General features: G+C 45.5%; 1 protein-coding gene and 1 pseudogene across 3 annotated transcripts in view; one reads left to right on the top strand and one right to left on the bottom strand.

Annotated features, from left to right (window-relative positions):
- Nucleotides 1–584: 584 nt before the first annotated feature.
- Nucleotides 585–12,233, bottom strand: part of Cflar (CASP8 and FADD like apoptosis regulator) — a 47,772-nt gene continuing 36,123 nt past the window's right edge. For all 3 annotated transcript variants that reach the window (XM_031367588.1, XM_031367586.1, XM_031367587.1), the window contains 2 exons: nucleotides 4,807–5,314; nucleotides 585–3,872 (listed from right to left, as the gene is read on the bottom strand). In XM_031367588.1, the coding sequence (XP_031223448.1) occupies nucleotides 3,734–3,872; nucleotides 4,807–5,314 (647 nt within the window). In that variant the 3' untranslated portion in view covers nucleotides 585–3,733. The remainder of the gene's footprint in view (nucleotides 3,873–4,806; nucleotides 5,315–12,233) is intronic.
- On the top strand, nucleotides 9,310–11,888 carry LOC116088921 (annotated as a pseudogene).

Below are 12,233 nucleotides of genomic sequence, written 5' to 3'. Positions count from 1 at the left end.
CTAACTATGGAGCAGAGACTGAAGGAAGGACAATCCAGAGACTGCTCCACCTGGGAATCCTTACCATAGTCAGTCATCAAATCCAGACACTATTGTGGATGCCAGTAAGTGCTGGCTGACAGAAACCTGATATAGCTGTCTCCTGAGAGGCTCTGACAGTACCTGACTAATACAGAAGTAGAGGCTCACAACCATCCATTGGACTGAGTACAGGGTCCCCAGTGAAGGAGCTAGAGAAAGGACCCAAAGAGCTGAAAGGTTTACAGCCCTTTAGGACAAACAACAATATGAACTAACTAGTACCCTCAGAGCTCCCAGGGACTAAACCACCAACCAAAGAGTACACATGGTGGGACTAATGGCTCCAGCAGCATATGTATAGTAGAGGATGGCCAAGTCGGTCATCAATGGGAGGAGAGGCCCTTGGCCCTGTGAAGGTTCTATGCCCCAGTGTAGGGGAATGCCAGGGCCAGTAAGCAGGAGAGGGTGGGGTGTCGAGCAGGGGGAGGGGAGAGGGAACAGGGGCTTGTTTTTGTCTTTGTTTTGTTTTGTTTTAATTTATTTTTTTATTTTTTTCAGAGGGGAAACTGGGAAAGGAGATATCGTATGACATGTAAATAAAGAAAATATCTAATAAAAATTTATGTGATAAATTTAAAAAAAAGAATTATGAAATAGGTATTAATGAAAACTTCTGGTCCTGCCATGCACTTAATTATCCTCCTCCAGAAGACACAAGTTCTAGATCAGTGTCTGTCATTCTTATTCCACTTTAGAATGTTCTTTCTGACTGTTTGGTTTCCTGTGAGAAGGAAAAAAAGTGGGACCTTCTCCACATCAGGACCACATCCACCTCCTGACTTATCCCTGACACCATCACTGTGTACATCTGTTCCAGCTAAAAGTTACACTCAAGGTTTCTAAAGCAGGCTGCGCACCTCCCGTCGGCTCCGTCCCTTGGCTTATGTTCTCTTCTCTATCACGACCTGCCAAAATCCCATCAACTTTTCAAAGTTTGATTCAGTCCTTCCAAAACAGACCCTTTATACTGTGGTCTAATGATACAACTAATTAAGAGCGTAGCTCAAAAATGGTTGTAAAGACCCTCACACTTCGTCCTTGAAACAAGCCTGTGAGATGCTCTTTCCCCCTCCCTACTCTTCCCAGATCCTTCAGCCATCCCCCTCCCCCCTCATACAACTTCATGTTCTCTTGCACTCTCTCTCAAAGAAGAAAATCAATAAAAAGACAAACATACAGAGTCCATTTTATGTTAGCCAACTACTCCTGGCTATGGGGCCTGCCCTGGTGTGTAGTGGATATGCCCAGCAACACTCCACTGGAGAAAACTGGTTTTCCATTCTCAGCAGCTGTCTACTGCACAAGCCTTCTTGGTTGAACCTCCCCTTTGCGGGGATCCCTGCAAACAACCTCAACCAGCAGACAAGAAGAGGCAAGAATCAAGTGAGGCAAGAAGGAAGTATGGCTCGGCATGACTCAGTGGGCCGTTTTCACCCAAACTTCTGGAGCCTGACGCCGGGGAGTTTATTTCAGGCATATTTAAGCACAGCACAATTTCAGAATAGTTTCTGGTGGCAATTAATCAGTCCTGCGTGTACAAAAAAGCTTCAGAGATGGCTATATTGAAACTCTTGTAGAGTCCAAGCAAAACCATCCATACAGATAGGTTCTCTGGCTTAACTGAGGAAGCACGCTCAGGGTAAACAGTGGTCCTGATGCGGGTGGCAGGGAGGACAGACTGCCGACTGACTGACATGAACATGAGTCTGAGGGAGGCGGTGTGGCCTGGCTGTGCAGATCATGCAGAGGCCACCAGCTGTGAATCACTTAGTTCTTGGCAGACACAGGTTATGCATTGCTCCCCTTGACGAGGCAGCCCTGAGCATTGAACATTCCTGGTTCACCGGTGAGTACAATGGCTCACAACTTCCTATCCTTTCTCAGTGCTGGGACTCTGTCTGGTCTGAACCTGTGCTGTCACAGTCACATGTGCATGGGTCCTGTTGTGTCTGGAAGATGTGGCTTCCCTGGGGTCCTCTACCACCTCTAGCTCTTACAATCGTTCTGCCTCCTGTTTGGAACAGATCCCTACACCCCGAGGGGAGGGGTTTGACTACTATTCTTAAATACAGATAGAGATTATACTATTAGATTACTCAAGAGTACACAGAAGTAAAATAACCATGTTTTATAGCAGCTAATAAAATTATATCATCTTGGATATGTCTGAATTTTTCTCTCTGCTCTCTTTCACAAACACGCAAACACACAATCTCATTACACAGCTACTGCATAGCTAGACTGGCTTAGAACGTATGATCCTTTGGCCTCCCCCATGATAGTACTGGTATAGCAGGAATTGTGCTATGTACATTTTAACTTTGTCTCAAAAGTATTTAATAAATAAATAAATTCTATCTGCTCTTGTTACAAAAAAAAAAAAGCTAGCTATATAAATTATAAATAACCTAATCTAACTATGTAACTATTTTTTTTAGTTTTTTTGATTCTTTGTGAATTCTATATTATGCACCTCAGTCCCACTCATGTCTCCAGCCTCCATATCTACTCTGCCCTTGCAATCTATTCCTGCCAAAGAAAACAAAAAAGAAAAACAAAACAAAACAAAAAAATCTCCATAAAAACCCCTATGGGTCATAGTGTGTCCCACAGCGTATCTGTGCTTTACTTATTTTATATCTTTACTCATTGCTCTGGCTTGAGGCCTCTGGCTTCTGATACACTATAAATACCAGATCCTTCTTGGAACCCCTCTCAGATACCCTCTTGTTGCCCTGTGTCATAGAGATCCTGCAGCTTTATAGTTCTGCAGGACCAGCCCTTTCACATGCTCCAGCAGTTCACAGACAATGCTGGGGTGGGCCAACTCAAAGCCCTGGACGGTAGCCGAGTTGGTCAGCCCACCTGCTCTCCTGTTCCTGAGCCAACCAGGGCGAGCTCTCCCACTCACTGTTGTGTTCTTAGGGCCAGCTCTACTGTGCTGCCCAGGCAAAGTACAGGTTACTCTCCCAAGCACTAGAACCTTCAAAGAACTAGCAGAGCTAGTTCTCCTTCACTCAAGCCATCATAGCTGGTGAGGGTCAGGGCTAGCTCGCCTGTGCTCACGGGTAACTATTTTTCTATCTATATGTGTTACAAAGCATTATACTGTAAATATTAAACATACATAATGAAATTTGCTTTTGCAGAAGAATATAAATATAGAGCTAGGTCACAGAAATTGGAGGCAAATGTGAAGTCCTGAAGCAATAGGTACTCCATGAGCTAATAACTCACTAAATGATCAGATATGCCATAGAAACAATTTACCCAGTCACATGACGGACTCGGGTAAGTCTCAGATTACAGTCAAGTGTATGGTCAAATCTTGAGCCATACACTATATACTCATATAAAACAGTAAGTTTATGTCTTACTGTTGTTCACACTGTGGAATGTAAGTAGGAAAGTTTACTGTGCCCCATAGTCTTGGAGGCACGATCATCAGTCCATCAGAGTGGTAAAGGCACGATGGCTGGAGCAAGATGTTCCATGGCCGCAGGACTACAGCTCATGCCTGTGCACAGGGGAACCAGAAGCCAGGACTCACGCCAGGGTCAGAAAGCAGCTGTAACCTTCAAGGTCTGTCCCAAGCAATCAGGAGATTGGCCACGCTGGATGACATACCAAGAACCCAGAAGGTTTGGGGTTTTCATGTAGGAGACAGGATGAGTTTCTTTCTCAGAGTGTGCTGCAGACTGAGGTTGTATTTCTCCTTAGAAGAAACACGGCTGTTCCACTCATACACTTTGTCCATGAGTTCAACATGGAGATCCACGAGTGGGCGTTTCCTAGAGCGTGAGAAAGGAAAAGGTGAATGGCGTGCCAACACCGAAGGGAAGACAGATTGTCATTAGGGCAGAATCAGCCGACAGCTATGAGAGTCCTTTGAAACTCATCCTTTTTAAATGCTCCGGATGTTGCTTAGCAAATAATCCAAACAACCTGCCAGTGCTCCGGCCCAGTGGCCAGAGTCTCCATCCACAGACACAGTGGAATTTTGTTCTGAGAACACACCAGTTAAGGGGATAAGCTACCTGAATACCTCCTGCAAAGAGAGAAATACTATGAAGGCTGATGCTACCCCTGGTGCCTGGAGCACCTGCTCTGGAATGCTGCACCCCTCTGAGACACCATACACCTTGCTGAGCCACCACTGAGGAGACTGAGAAAGCTAGAACAGCACCTGCATCCTTGGAATACCAGCATTTGACTGACAGCTCAGCAACACTGTTATCCTTTGCAATTAGGGAGCAAATTTAGAAAGGCCAATTAATCATCTACTTGAACAGTGTAGCTTCATTCTGTTAACTAGAAGCTAGACAGTGATAGTTCCCGTCTCCTAATAAACATCAAAAATGTTTACAGTCATCCCGCTATCTGTGAAAACCAAGACTATCAGTGGGACCATGTCTGAAACCGGGCCAGCACTGAAGCCTACAGTGCATACACTGTGCTTTTTCTATAATACACACCTATATAAAGCTCACTTTATGTTAGGAGAGTATAATAAATACATCCAAAATACAAGCTGACTAATGCAAAGTATTCATAAGCTGTTCTGAGTTCGTATCATTCCCCCAAAGCAACTCTAACTAGAGAGTGAAAGTCTCTGTCCCGTGGAAGTCCATCAGACCAACCACGGTAATGACATCCACCTCGGTAGCAAGGCAATAAACATGTGGTCAAGGATGAAGGTGGAGGGCACAGACCTCAGAGGCTCACCTGTCTCGCTTCAGCTGCTGGGAGAGTTTTTGCAGATACAGAGAGGATGAGCTGGAGGGCTTCTGTAAGTGAGATACGTCTGCTGTGCACAGGCTCCAAAAGAGATCAGCTTCTGGGTGAGTTGTGCACTGTCTGGGTTGCAGGGGCTTAGAGTCCACATTTTTTATTGCTGGCCCGTCTACCTCCAGGCTGCTATCTTCCAACTGGCTACCTAACGACTCATAATTCTGAATGAAAAAGAGCTTTGGTTTCCCTCTGAGAGAAGGGCACGTGTCCCCTGTGAACATCTTCTTGACGCAATCCAAGGAGAACCCTGAGTGAACCTGATCTACACCCATCATGCTTTGGGAGCCTCCTAGGCTCACCAGAACACATACAAAGCTGTCATAGTCTTGATGTTGGGGCATACAGGCGAATTTGTGAACAATCTTGGCTATGTCACGTGACCCAGGAAACAAGAAAGAGCAGACACGATAGCCCAGGGAAGTGAAGGTCTCTTGAAGATATTCTGCAGAAAACCAACAGAAAACAACACAGAAGTGAGAAGAGCCAAGAGACATTGGGCATGACGCTTAGCCTGGCCTGGTCTCCATTGCGTATGTGTTTCTGGATAAGGATACTCTGAGGCCTCCCAAAGTAGAAGCAGCTAAACATGAAATGTGCAACTTTTGTGCCCCAGGTTTCTCATGAAGGCATGTTCCCTGCAACGTGGCTTTCTCTGCCCACAGCCAACACTAAACCCACCTGATGCCACTAAACCAAGAAAGAACAAAATTGCTGTCTTGTCAACCAAACTGATGTAGAAGGTTCGTTCTTCAAAAGGTTCTTTCCTCAAAGTACAGAGGAATTCGAAGTGTTTGCAGGGAGGAAATCCAGGTGTGTATTTAAATGGCAGTCTGGGTTATAAGTTTTCTCCCCTGTGGACTTAAACAGAGGCCCTTAGAGCTAAGTCGTGACTATTTCTAGACTGCCCAGTTTCACTCCTAGTCTCCAGGCATCCTGGGCTGCCTTTGCTGTGAAAGGGAGTGTAAGGTAGCAGAGCGAGTTGAAGCCTGACAAGCCTGCTTTCTAATCCTGACCTTGAACTGCAGGGCCATAAGAAAGGTGAGGCTCCCTCGCTTTAGAGGAAGTAGTAACCTGCCACCAACCAGAAAGAATGCTGTAAGGATTAAACAACAGAAATAAAGACATGGTGCTATTATAAATATTATTCAATCTTACTCCGTTGTTTAAAAGATCCACATATTCTAGAAGTTTCTGTGGCCCTAGGTCCTATTAGTTTCACTTTTTTTCTCATCTGTTCAGTTTGCCTTTACTAGGAGAATAAGTACAGCCTCTTAAACCAGTTACCATCTTTGATAATAAAATATGGGAATTTCTTTCCCTACCCCATTCAAAACTTCTCCAGCGCTCTATATCACCCACTGCTTTTCTGTTCTTTATCTGGCAAATGCCTCTAGCTCAAAATTTGCTGAGCAGAAAAGCTGCTTGTGTCCCAAACCCAGAAACTTAGCAAGTGTCTCCCATTCAGACCATCCATCTACCTCTCTGGATTTGTTCTTGCATCCTGTCTCCCACGCCAACCACTCTCCAGTGGTGTGGACTTTCCAGAAGTCTATTGTAAGTTTGCTCCAAACAGAACCACACAGTAACTACAGCAGTCTAGCCTCTGCTGAGAGCAAACGTCTGATCTAAATTAAGACTGCACACACAGTAAGGGGTCTAGGGGAGAGAACAACTGAAAGTCACATGACTACTGAGCACCAGCTCTCGGCGCATTGTCCAACTAGGATTCATACGAAGTGTAGATAGTCACAGACAAGCCTGACTCACAGCCTTCTTGCCCACCCAGCTTGGCCAACCACAAATAAACTATAAATGCAAGAGAGGAAAAAAATCTCAGTTTGTCCTCTAGGTGCTTGGTGAGATATGGAAGGACGAAATAACGATGAAAAGAAACACGGCTTTGCCAAAGCAATGATCTGTGTAATGGTCACCAGCCACGTAAGAACTGGCTTGAGTGTTTGAAATTGAATTTGCTCCGCCCATGAGCCGTGCCTGTGTATACATAGTATATACTAGAACTTTCTATGCCCTGCACGGTACCAAGACAAAGTGGTTTTAAAATAGGTTCGCGAAGCCTTACATGAGAGCTCAGGAGGCAGAGTCTTGGGAGAGGGCCACATGTGGGACAACTGGAGCCTCTTTGGCAACATCCTTAGCTTTCCAGGCAGCCAGCAAATGGCTCCTCCAACCCCAGTTAAGCCTTCAGTTGGCCCCAGTAGACTCTGAGTGCCTCACCACAGACTGACTCTAAGAAGAATCCCCAAAGTCCTGACCCACTTACTAAATCTCCGTTTTCTGCTTTTCACTGTTAATTATATTTGTTAATTGTGTTTTTAACTGGTCTACTGCAAAAAAGTGTGTTAGCTCTGCAAGGCTAGCAACTCCTGGGTAGTAACAGGACTGCAGCCCCGCTGCTAACTCCTTTCTCTTGCTATGGCGTGTTCTCTCCTCTAGGGGGCAGAAGTAGACAGGGAAATGTAGGTTCCAATATACTGGCTGACTGGCCATCTTCAAAACCCTCTCTCCACTGGTCATAAAGCCTTGGAGCAAAGCCCAGCCCAGCCCAGGCTGATGTGCACAGGGAGAGCAAAGGCTACTCCGTGCCTTCCAACACCTTCCTTCTCCTCAGGTTCAGTGGTTCAGCTTCTGCCTCAGAGGGGCTAAGTATAGGATAAGCACCTAGAATCTAATGCAGAAAAATCTTTCCCCAAAACAAGAGCAGAAAGGAAAAGGTCCAAATGCCACAACCACCACCAAGAAGAACCCCAAATCTGTATGGGGCTTGGGATAAAACAGAGCAACCCTCCAACATGGCAAGGGCAGGTCAGTCAGCAGCCACTGTGGGCCATTGCAGCCGACATTTCCTCGACTGGACGGCAAAGCCAGAGAGGCAAGGATGCCAGCCGGAGTGGCACATACATCAACCTTCCTTTCCTCCTTGGGCCAACAAAGACAAGCATGTAGCACTGTCTGATTTCTATGCTGTAAGGAATGGGGAGGGGGAGCGTGTAACTTTGAGTAAGTGAGAGCCTCCATTTGTTCATCTATGAAATGGGATGAATTCTAGAGCCTAAACCAAACCGGCAGAACCCAGTGGGGCTCCTGTAAAGATAATTCCAAACTGCATCTATTCAAGCATAAATGATTCATTCTTGAGGAGTTGGAGGTGGTAGAGCAACCCATATATCAGAGACCCTGCCAGGCATCTTCTTCATAAGTGCCACTGCTTATGACTCGGATGGAAGTCTCCTCATTCTAAATTAAAACGATCTTAGGGTGGACAGACTCTGTGCTCCATGTAGGGCTTAGCTACCATACCAGTGCTTACAAATACAGGAAGAAAACAGTTGGGTGCCGGATTTGGAAAATAAAACTTTAACAAAATGCAGAAGCACTGCTTCCCCTTCTCCCCAGCCTAGACACCCCGTGCCCAACTCAGCTGCAGCTCGACAGTTACAAGTTATGCTTCTTAGAAACCACGGATGTTCCCTGGCCTTGCAGTTAGTACAAAGCTGCCAGGAACCAATCACAGGCTCAGGAAGATGCCTGGGCCTTACACACTTAGAATTCATTCATTTACTCGTTTAGAATTCACTTTGAGTTAAGTAAGCAGATTTACCTCAGCACCTTCTAAATAAATAAATGGAATAAATAAGAGACAATGTCTCGCCCAGTCTATTTACAATCAGTTACTGAATGACCTTCAGAAGCCATGATACGGTGAATAGATGAAACCCAAAGTGGGCAGGGTGTCCCGGGTGGGGAAGGCAAGGAGGAAGGCTAAAGTGGATTGCTGAGTATCCTCATACGGAGGTTCCATCTTGTGTGAGAAGCTCTCTTTGCTGTTCTGTCCGGTGTCTGTCAGGCTAGCTGGCCCAGGAGCTTCCAGAGGTTCTCTCATCCCCCCATAGGAGGGCTGGGATTACAGGCACCACATGTTAACCTTTATTTGGGATCAAGAGATTTGAACTCAGGTCTACACATTTGTAAGCATGCACCTTTACCCACTGAGCAATCTAATCCTAAAATAAGTTTCTTCCTTCCTTCCTTCCTTCCTTCCTTCTGTCCTTCTTTCCTTCCTTCTTTCCTCTCTCTTTTTCTTCCCTTTCTCTCTCTCTCTCTCTCTCTCTCTCTCTCTCTCTCTCTCTGTCTCTCTCTCTCTCTCTCTGTCTCTCTCTGTCTCTGTCTCCTGTCTCTCTCTCTCTCTCTCTCTCTCTCTCTCTCTCTCTCTCTCTCTCTCTCTCTCTCTCTCTCTCTCTCTCTCTCTCTCTCTCCTTTCCTTCCTTTCCTTTTTTTTAGGCTTGAGGACAATTCAATTTTTATTTAAAAAAAAAAAAAAACAAACAAACCCAGGGAGTGGAAGTTATAAACCTCAGCAGCTACCAGGAAGAGGAGAATGGGGAAGCAAAGGAAAATTGCCGTGCCATTTGAGCCAACATGGACACGTGGCAGAAAGCAGCCACCTGGTATTTGTGGCTTCTCTATGGGAGGCTAGATGCATACACTCTGCACCTGGCAGGGGAACAAGCTACTGTGCCCCAAACTTTCGTTTTACTAAGTTCTCCTTATTGTCCTTACCAGAAGCTATGACAAGGGACACAGATCAAGCACACAGCTCGCTAGAGAAGAAAGGAAACAAATGTGTACACGTGCGTGACCGGATGTCTTAAAGTTCAGTGGGATCATAGGTCACTGAAACAAAGGGCAGTGTGGTGTCAGAGGATGGAGCATTGTGGGAGAAGTTGTAACTTAAGCCAGAGCCTGAAAAACCAGGGCAAAGGAGAGGAAAGTCCCATACAGAGCTGCTGACGGGACGGAAGATGCTGGTGAGGAGAAGCACAGCTGGGGAAGCAGGTGGATGGGAGCAGGGCCATCTAGCACATATTCAACTCTGCATTTGGTCGCCTAGGCCAGTGAAGGCCTCACCGCTCCAAACACACACTCAAAGCTACAAACCATCTTTTTGTTTGTTTGTTTGTTTGGTTTGTTTTTTTTTTATTTTTTTTTGAGACAGGGTTTCTCTGTATAGCCCTGGCTGTCCTGGATCTCACTCTGTAGACCAGGTTGGCCTCAAACTCAGAAATCTGCCTGCCTCTGCCTCCCAAGTGCTGGGATTAAAGGCGTGTACCACCACCGCCAGGCTTACAAACCATCTTTTAAGAATCTTTATTGCTGGGCGGTGGTGGTACACACTCTTAATCCCAGCACTCAGGAGGCAGACAGATCTCTCTGAGTTCAAGGCTAGCCTGTTCTACAGAGTAAGTTCTTTCCAGGACAGCCAGGGCTACACAGAGAAACCCTGTCTCTAAAAAACCAATAATAATAATAATAATAATAATAATAATAATAATAATAAATCTTTATTATACAAAGTTGATTACTAGTAATTCTTTCCAGACGACCTTGTATGAGGAGAAAATAATACCAATGCTATATAACCCAAAACAGGCTTCTGGTATACCCAAGACAGTTAGTAGTGTCCATGACCCCCTATCCAGAGTTCTAGCATTTCAAACACTCGACAGCCTTAGGTTCTTTTCTGTCGAGTCATTTTCCTGGAAAGCCTCTCAGAAGAGGCCTGTAAATATCCATTCAGTTTGCTACCAAAATATTAACACACTCATCAAAGGGGCTACCCTGAACCACAGTACATGTAGCACACTATCTTTTTAAACTCTAAAATACAAAGGTCTCCAACAGAGGCCCCTAGACCCCAACTTCTTACATACACCCTAGGTTTAGGCCTGGTGAAGTAAGGGCCTGAAAGGGAAATTTCATTAATAATGTTAAGCTTTGGGGCTGGAGAGATGGCTCAGCAGTGGAGGGCACTGACTGCTCTTCCAGAGGACCCAGGTTCAAATCCCAGCAACCACATGTCAGCTCACAACTACCATGATCTGACGCCTTCACATAGGCAAAACACCAATCCACATAAAGTGAAAATAAGTTATTTTTAAAAATAATATTAAGCTTTTAAGTAAATATCTGCTCGGGTCGAGAGGATAGACATGTCCAGAAACAAAGAGTACCGTATCACACATTCCTGTTTCCCGGAAGAAACCATTCTCAGTGCACTGATCCCAGGAGAACCAGGAGGGGCCAGAATGGTTTGTCTCCTGCTCCTCTGAACATAGCCTCCCTCTACCATTTTGGGTGTCACTTGCCCCTTTTCTCCACGAGCAGAGATTGATCCTAATGACTGCTCTACTTCCCTGTGCACAAATGACCTTATTATATAAATGTTACTACAAGAAAATACTGTTTATTCAAGGTTCCGCTTGTTCTGTTAGAAGGGAAAAAAAAAAAAAAAAAACACATAAGGATGCACAGAGGGACTCCTAGCCTGTCACTGCAAGAAGAGGAAGTTTTTTCACATAACACTACAGTGGAAACTGCAAAGTCTGCTACCAAATGTGTCTTAGTCAGTTAAAGGAAGCAGCAGCAGAGGAGAAAACACTTCCTCTTAAAAAAATGTCTCCCTTCCTCTGTCTCCCCCCTCCCCCGTATTACCTCCTCCCCCCCCTTTTGCCTGCAGATCAGGACACAGCTCTCAACTCCTCTGGACACATGCCTGCTATTTCTGCTGCTATGTTCCCTACCACGATGGTAACGGACGAAACCTCTGAAATTCCAGTGGCGCCCAGAGCCCTGATGACATTCCTGCCCCTGCTGAGGGCACAGGTTCGGAAGAGGAAGGCTTTGCCGTGCAGGAGAAGGAAGCTGATGGCGAACTATGTGCTTGGGAGCTATCTGAAGGTCCACTCCGACCACACGTGAAACGAGATGCCAAAGTTTTTAATGAGGGCTGGGATGAGGAGCTGAAAGCAGGCCGAGGGAATCCTCAGGATGCTGATGACATCCCGGGGAGCAATTCTCAAGAGATTAAACGTTGGGTGTGGTGTGCCCTACAAGGAGGCACCATCTCTGACCCCAGTTGGCACCATCCACCTCCACTGGCACCACATTATCCTGCAGTGGTCTTTGAAACAGGACAGTCTGATGGTGCTGAAGACTAAAGGTGTTGCTTTCTGCCTTGTGGGAGTGCCTGTGTCCTCCTGATCAAGGGTTGTTTCCTGTGTTTTAGGTGAGATGTACTACGCAAGGCATTGCTCCCAGCGTCCTCAGTAAGGGCTACAGACAGGTGTAAACTGGGGTCAAGTTGATTCCCCAGTTTGTTGTTATTGTTGTTATTGTTGTTAATGGACTCTTTGGAGTGTGTGTTGGCATTTTTGTCTGTGTTAGAGTTATATTCTTTATAAATAAAGGTGGAAAAAATAAATTTACAAAAAAGTCTTAAAAATTTTACCAAAAAAGAAATCTGCAAATGCTGTCATTTATAGATTCAATCTCTCCCCCCCCCC

Source organism: Mastomys coucha, unplaced genomic scaffold (assembly GCF_008632895.1).
Source record: "Mastomys coucha isolate ucsf_1 unplaced genomic scaffold, UCSF_Mcou_1 pScaffold14, whole genome shotgun sequence".
In the NCBI taxonomy this organism is placed as follows: domain Eukaryota; kingdom Metazoa; phylum Chordata; class Mammalia; order Rodentia; family Muridae; genus Mastomys; species Mastomys coucha.
The sequence above is the reverse complement of the archived record's forward strand: the minus strand, read 5'-3'. Positions and strand labels throughout refer to the sequence as shown.